This window comes from Pimephales promelas, chromosome 1, assembly GCF_988280905.1.
Source record: "Pimephales promelas chromosome 1, fPimPro1.hap1.1, whole genome shotgun sequence".
In the NCBI taxonomy this organism is placed as follows: Eukaryota; Metazoa; Chordata; class Actinopteri; order Cypriniformes; family Leuciscidae; genus Pimephales; species Pimephales promelas.
This window is the reverse complement of record NC_142769.1, coordinates 2277769-2285545: the sequence shown is the minus strand read 5'-3', so window position 1 is coordinate 2285545 and position 7777 is coordinate 2277769. Positions and strand designations below refer to the sequence as shown.

Below are 7777 nucleotides of genomic sequence, written 5' to 3'. Positions count from 1 at the left end.
GAGACTTAGACCTGAGTGTAAAAATGGAGGCTCTAGACCCTTTCAGAGCTGAGATATCGAAACTCAAAAATTTGACCCGAAAAAGAAAACGACAGTGGTACCCCTTTCGTGTTTTTTTTTTGGGGCGAAAAATTAAGTTTCTCCAATCTTCTCAAAACTCTGGATTCTGATAGAGGGCCATGAGACTTAAACCTGAGTGCAAAAATGGAGGCTCTAGACCCTTCCAAAGCTGAGATATCGAAACTCAAAAATTTGACCCGAAAAAAAAAACAGACAGTGGTACCCCTTTCGTATTTTTTTTTCGGGCGAAAAATTAAATTTCTCCAATCTTCTCAAAACTCTGGATTCTGATAGAGGGCCAAGAGACTTAAACCTGAGTGCAAAAATGGAGGCTCTAGACCCTTCCAGAGCTGAGATATCGAAACTCAAAAATTTGACCCGAAAAAAAAAACGACAGTGGTACCCCTTTACGGTTTTTTTTTTGGGCCGAAAAATTACGTTTCTCCAATCTTCTCAAAACTCTGGATTCTGATAGAGGGCCACGAGACTTAAACCTGATTGCAAAAATGGAGGCTCTAGACCCTTCCAGAGCTGAGATATCGAAACTCAAAAATTTGACCCGAAAAAAAAACGACAGTGGTACCCCTTACGGTTTTTTTTTTTGGGCGAAAAATTAAGTTTCTCCAATCTTCTCAAAACTCTGGATTCTGATAGAGGGCCATGAGACTTAAACCTGAGTGCAAAAATGGAGGCTCTAGACCCTTCCAAAGCTGAGATAATTGAGATCCCATGTAGCATTTATGCCATTATAAATATGTCAATTTCTCAGCTCTGGAAGGGTCTAGAGCCTCTATTTTGGCACTCAGGACTAAGTCTTTATATTTCCTGCTTTATATTTTGGGGTGAAGTGTGACCAGGATCTGGTTTTGATGATATTCACACACTGACTGCGGTGTGTGTGCGTGTGTGTGTGTGTGTGTGTGTGTGTGTGCACCTGCTGTCTGGTGTAGTACACAGTAGTGCAGTGCCAGATCAGTGCTGTGTGTAATAAGCCCAGCTGGCCCGCCTCCTCACTCAGTGAGGCCCGCGGGTCAATTTTTAAATACCATAGAAATGTTGGTTTCATATGTTTTATTACGTGAAAATGGGTTGTGCATCTGAACCAATTCCAAATGTAATGATAAAGTATAACATGCTTAGTTGGACGACTCTGACCAGCGTCACTACAGTCAACGATGAAGAGAACCATGAGCGGGAAAAAAAGAAAACTGAACCAAGAAAATCGCACTTTTCAGATGAGATGGGAAACAGACTACCTATTTACAGAACTCAAAGGTAAATGAAACATATCAAGTCGAAAGAGAGAAACAGGATCAGCGATGACGTTCTGTTTCAGCTCATGAGGATTGGCTGCACTAACATTGACATTGACATCCAGTCTATTGTACGCCAGCAAGAGAAACCACAAGTATCTCATTAACTGTAAACTTCCCTCTGTAGGTGAGATAAAGCGGCAGCCTATGGTGAAAAGTATGCTTCACTTAATACTTTCTTTAATTTTGTGCCATCAGTAAATGTTTTTTGAGAGCCCACAATGTTTACACTGGAATAATAAAAAAATAATTTTAAAAAGTTTGTTAAAAAGTTCATTAATGAATAGAAGCAGAAAAAATAATTAAGTATGGAAATGCAGGTTGGTTCACTACACATTTCAGAGTCTGTAATAAAGACATACATATGTTTTGTTCTACTAAAATGGTAGTTTTTTTATTTTCCAATATCCCATTTTTTTTTTTTTTTTTACTTAATAGGCTACTTTTCAGTTTTGTGCAATCATTGTATGTTTTTTGAGATCCCAACATGTTTGCACTGGAATAATATTAAAAACACAGTAATGCCACAACAATGCGTCTTTGTTTATGTTAAAAGTTCATTCATTAAAAGAAGCTGAGGAAATAATTGAATATGGATATGCAGGTTGATTTACTTAGCAGAGTCTGTAATAAAGACATACCTACATATGTTTTCTTCTAAAATGGCACCTCTAATCCTCCAATATCCCATTGGTGGAAGTGCACGTCACATTTGGCCCTCGGATAGTGGTGATAAAATATTTGTGGCCCTCACTATCATCAAAGTTGCCCATCCCTGGTCTAGAGCCTACATTTTTGCACTCAGGTCTAAGTCTCATGGCCCTCTATCAGAATCCAGAGTTTCAAGAAGATCAGAGAAACTCAAAATTTCGACCCGAAAAAAACGACAGTGGTACCCCTTTCGTTTTTTTTTTTTTTTTGGGCAAAAAATTTAATTTCTCCAATCTTCTCAAAACTCTGGATTCTGATAGAGGGCCATGAGACTTGGACCTGAGTGCAAAAATGGAGGCTCTAGACCCTTCCAGAGCTGAGATATCGAAACTCAAAAATTCGACCCGAAAAAAAAAAAACGACAGTGGTACCCCTTACGTTTTTTTGTTTTTTTTTTCGGGCGAAAAATTAAGTTTCTCCATTCTTCTCAAGACTCTGGATTCTGATAGAGGGCCATGAGACTTAAACCTGAGTGCAAAAATTGAGGCTCTAGACCCTTCCAGAGCTGAGATATTGAGATCCCATGCACAATTAATGCCATTATAAATATCTCAATATCTCAGCTCTGGAAGGGTCTAGAACAGGGGTGGGCAAACTTTTTGGCTCAAGGGCCACACTGGGTTTTAAAATTTGACAGAGGGCTGGCCCAGTGGCAGATTATACCAGCAAATACATTTACGTGGATCACGTAATTTACATGGTATTATATTGGTATCATATTAAATTATACATAGATTTCCCCATTTAGCATTGTTATATTTTGGGGTTATTTTTTTTATTTAATTTTATTTTTATTTTATATATATATATTTATATTCTTTTTAAATATTGTTTATCCTTAGTATTATTTAATGAGCCTAACAGTAAATTAGAAACAAAACACCAGCAAGTGTACACTTAGTAGAGTAAAAATTAATTCAACTTTATTAAAACTCCAGATGGTAATCAAAATGCACTTAATACACAAACGTCATACATTTGTGAAAAAATAAAATAAAAATAAACAAATTTACTAATTTATTTTAAGTATGATAAATAAAACGTAAAAATCAGATAAGAACATTTATTGAACAAAACCGGTTTCTGTACATGGCAGAGACGGGAGCGTAGTCGAAAGCCGGGCGATAAAGGTCGGTAACCGGAAGCAGTCCAAGAGACAAATACAGAGGTAGCAAAGAAACTAAATATCAAATGAAAAACGAAAAAATCAAATGAAAACTAATCAGGCGTACAAGTGGTTATAGTTTCCAAAAAAGGAAAAAACATTAACGTGCAACAAGGCCTTGTTGCGCTTTAGTCGCTGTCTGAAGGATTGCTGAAATGTCAATGTGGCCCCGAATGCAATCTTTAAGACAATGTTTGAAACACTCGACGGGCCGTAGTTTGCCCACCCCTGATTTAAATCATTGTAAGACTGCATTGTAGAAGCTGTTTCATTCCTATACGCGAGTGTTTGAATCAAGATAGTGATATTTTAACAATTAATCGTGCAGCTCTAATGTATGCATTTGTAATGATTATTTTGTGTATATGTTCATTCATCTAAAAGAGTAAGTAATACACACATAAAATTAAAACACTATAAATATTGTCTTTAGATTTCAAGTACCAGCCAACACTAGACTGAGTGAGGAGCTGAACGCTCGCTACCTTTAGCACCAGGTACTTCCTTACTGGTTTTAGATTTGATTTGCAATCAGATGCAATAAATAGAAACATTGACAAGCTCAACTTGCAATTACACGGAATTGCTCGCTAGTATATGTGGGAAAAAAAATGAATGATAAACAACACAAAACAGGAATAAAATTACAAATAACCCAGACAGCAACATAGTGTCGGCCCAGATCCGGCCCACATCTGAACCGCGTGGAATCCCTTTACAGTCTCTCCAGAAAAGCGAGATTTAGTGCATAATCAGGCAAAGTCGTATTTTTCACTTTCGCCGCATAAATTGCAGATTTCAGTGCAGAATATGCGGGACTTGCATGATTTAGTGCACAAGAGTAGCCGTTTCCCCCTGTTGCCATGGGAATGTTATGAAGTGACGTAATTACGCGACGTGAAAATCACACTTAATTTTTTTTATATTTCATTCATGAATTTTTCCAGAAGTTAAAACAGTTTACAGTAGCTTATTTCTTTTGTAAAGCTACAGAACTTGTTTGACTCATTAATGTTTTGATGTGTTTATTAAAGGGGACATATCATGCTAAATCCACTTTTAACCCTTAAATCCATTTTGTTGTATATTTGGAGTGTTTATAAGTAAAGAAAAGTTGAAATTATTCTCTTCAGGTGCTTCGTTTATATCTTTATATTCTGTTTTGGTCATATTTTACAACCTGTTCAGATTTTTCTGTTCTCTATGACGCATTTTGAACAATTACGTCACAGTATTTGCAGCGGAACTGACAAATAAGGACATTGACTTCGAGCAATCCACCATTTTTTTTTCTCACTTCGTTTTTGTAGTCCGAACTCAGTGATGCAGAAGTTATGAGAGGGCAAGTCAAAATGTTGGATGTAGTGACCCACACGCTTCATGCTGTGTTTTCTGATGCTTTTCTAAACGTAACGTATTACCAATACAGATTTTTAGTGGTAAGATTAGACCGTAGTCATTTATCTTGTTAGTGTGCTTGTTTTAACAAGAGAAATAATCGACTTTCACTTGTAACACAATACTGTGTTGTTTTAACCCAACTTTGGGTCAAATATGGACAAACCCAGCCATTGGGTTACATGTTTTAATTACATTTTTAACCCAATGTTTGGGTTTGTCCATATTTGACCCAAAGTTTGGTTAAAACAACCCAGCATTTTTAGAGTATATGAAGATGTTGTTCTGCAGGTTCGTCGTCGTATTTTTCCACTCGCTCTGGATCGAACTTGATGGACAACTCTTCCTTTGTTGACATTTTGTTAACGTGTGAATAAAAATGGTCTGTGACACTATATAATCGTATATCTGTAATCAAACTACAAAAATGGCCGAACGGGGTGGAGTTGAACCGACCGTGAACTCCGCGACCTGGAGAGCGGGCGGGGTATGACGCATCTCCTTTGCATTTAAGGGGGCCGCTCCAAAACGAGTTGCTCACAGACGCACATCAGAAAAGGGGCCTGTGGAGCTATAATAATGAGGAATTCAGACCCAAGCATTGCAGTTTCGCTTTATATAGACCACAAATGTATGATTTATATGTAAAAAGGAACGATTTAAAAGCATGATATGTACCCTTTAAGGTCTGAAATAAAACAAGATGAGAACTGAAATATTCCAGCACTTTCTGTGATGTAGTTATGCTTGCTTATCATATGAAGTAATGAGAAATGACTCGTTATTTTAAGGTAGCCGAGTGAGAACAGGGTGTTGGGGAATCACTTTCTCTTTTTCATCAAACTGCAATTTTTGCAAGTTCCCGCAATTTCATCGCATAAAAATCCCGCATATTTTAATCCCGCAAGGATTTTTGCCCGCAACAATCACAAAACAACTCCCGTTTTTCTGGAAGGACTGACTATATTGCTGTCTGGGAACTGAACTGCAGTCTTGGAAGGGTTAAAAGATATGATTAAAATGTCCAACATTATGAATATATATGGTCCATCAATTGCCAACTAGTAAAGAAAATTAAAAAATGTCCTCAGCAAGGAACTGCTTTGCTACCACTTATCTGAGATGATGGATGGAAATAAGCACCACTTGTTCTGGTAAAGGGTGTAGGGACAAAGTGGCTCCCTGATAAACTGTTGGTCAATCCCAGACAGCAACATAGTGTCGGCCCAGATCCGGCACACATCCGGTACATGTGGATTCCACACGCAGAGACAATGTTGCTGTCTGGGATGACCAGACCAGGCGAAAGTCTGTCCAACAATGGATTGGTCCATACCCAGACCCCAACATAGTGTCGGCTCAGATCCGGCCCACATCCGGCCCACATCCGGTATTCCACATGGATCTGGGCAGAGATAATGTTGCTGTCTGGGATGACCAGACCAGACGAAAGTATGTCCAACAATGGATTGGTCCATACCCAGACCCCAACATAGTGTCGACTCAGATCCGGCCCACATCCGGCCCACATCCGGTATTCCACATGGATCTGGGCAGAGATAATGTTGCTGTCTGGGATGACCAGACCAGACGAAATTCTGTCCAACAATGGATTGGTCCATACCCAGACCCCAACATAGTGTCGACTCAGATCCGGCCCACATCCGGCCCACATCCGGTATTCCACATGGATCTGGGCAGAGATAATGTTGCTGTCTGGGATGACCAGACCAGACGAAAGTATGTCCAACAATGGATTGGTCCACACCCAGACAGCAACATAGTGTCGGCTCAGATCCGGCCCACATCCGGTACACATGGATCTGGGCAGAGATAATGTTGCTGTCTGGGATGACCAGACCAGAAGAAAGTCAGTCCAACAATGGATTGGTCCACACCCAGGCGTACCGGATCTGGGCCGACACTATGTAGCTGTCTGGTAGCTGCTTTGAGTATTTGTGTCATAATCTTGTGTTACAACGGTCAATCTCTTTGTATGTCAGCGGCTTGCAGTGCGTTCTCCGCCCCGTGATGGGAGCCCGCAGGTCCTGCAACACTTTCCCCGGACCGAAGGCACCTGACATCGGCCAAGCCATCGGAGGGTCTGACAGAAGCGGAGTGTCAAGTGGTCCCGTAAACACAACTGACCTGAAAGACAGAGAGAACGAACATGAGAGACAGCGAGAGCGCTTCGCCACTGCACCGCATGCATGCACTACTGCGTTCACACATCAGGGTGTTTGTCCTCAAGCCAGGCAACACATTACAGCAACACCAACACCTCGAGAGTACAAGACCAAAACTGAGACAACAAGATGCATTTTCAAATGAAATTGTACTAGTATTAAACCTAAGAAATTTGTTTTAAAATGTCTATGTAATACAAAGGCGGGGGATATACACAGTATATTGTGCATGATGCATGCTTCTGCACTAAGCATAGACAAGTTTGTCAAAGGACTCCCAGTGCCAGGTTAAATGTAAATAAGAAGATTAATCTACTTCAAACATCACCAGACGCAAGCGGTATAGCATCTTCTGATAGTATGCCACTGAGACATCACATCACAACATTGCAATATATTCCCATAAAAAAATCTCTGAGGGACATTTTTTTTTACCTTTGTTGGGCATGTTTTTCAGCACATTCCTCAAGACAAGAAATATTTTCTTTCTAAATACCAGTTAGAAGACATCATGTGCCTGTAAAAGGCTGATTATAAGCATACTTCAAATGCTTTGTATGCAGCCTTGTTTGAAACAGTGATAAAAACAAAGACGCTTAGAGGAGAGACCAAAAACAAAGAAGGGTTTACAACGCAAAGTTACAGAAGAGTTGGCATACTAAATGGATTTTCTGTGCATTTCCACTGGATGATTCCACCAACAGAAGGAGTCATTGACATCTCAGCACGACAGCATTTCCTCGCGCTGCTAGATCAGTGTGTTGAAATCAGTGGGGTCACACACTGAACCCTCGCCTTCCCACACTGCCCTGGGAGAAGTGACGTTCTGTGACCGATGTCCGAAAAAAATCTCAGTGTCCAAGAGACTCATTTATAAACATAGACTTCTTACAAAACACACACTGAAAGCCTATGTCTATGCACACGATGGATGGACGGACGGA

At 39.8% G+C, this 7777-nt stretch overlaps 1 protein-coding gene across 2 annotated transcripts in view; it reads right to left on the bottom strand.

Annotated features, from left to right (window-relative positions):
- Positions 1-4973: 4973 nt before the first annotated feature.
- adamts7 (ADAM metallopeptidase with thrombospondin type 1 motif 7) overlaps positions 4974-7777 on the bottom strand; it is a 73869-nt gene continuing 71065 nt past the window's right edge. For both annotated transcript variants that reach the window (XM_089134640.1, XM_089134662.1), the window contains one exon: positions 4974-6795. In XM_089134640.1, coding sequence (XP_088990766.1) covers positions 6647-6795 — 149 coding nt within the window. In that variant the 3' untranslated portion in view covers positions 4974-6646. The remainder of the gene's footprint in view (positions 6796-7777) is intronic.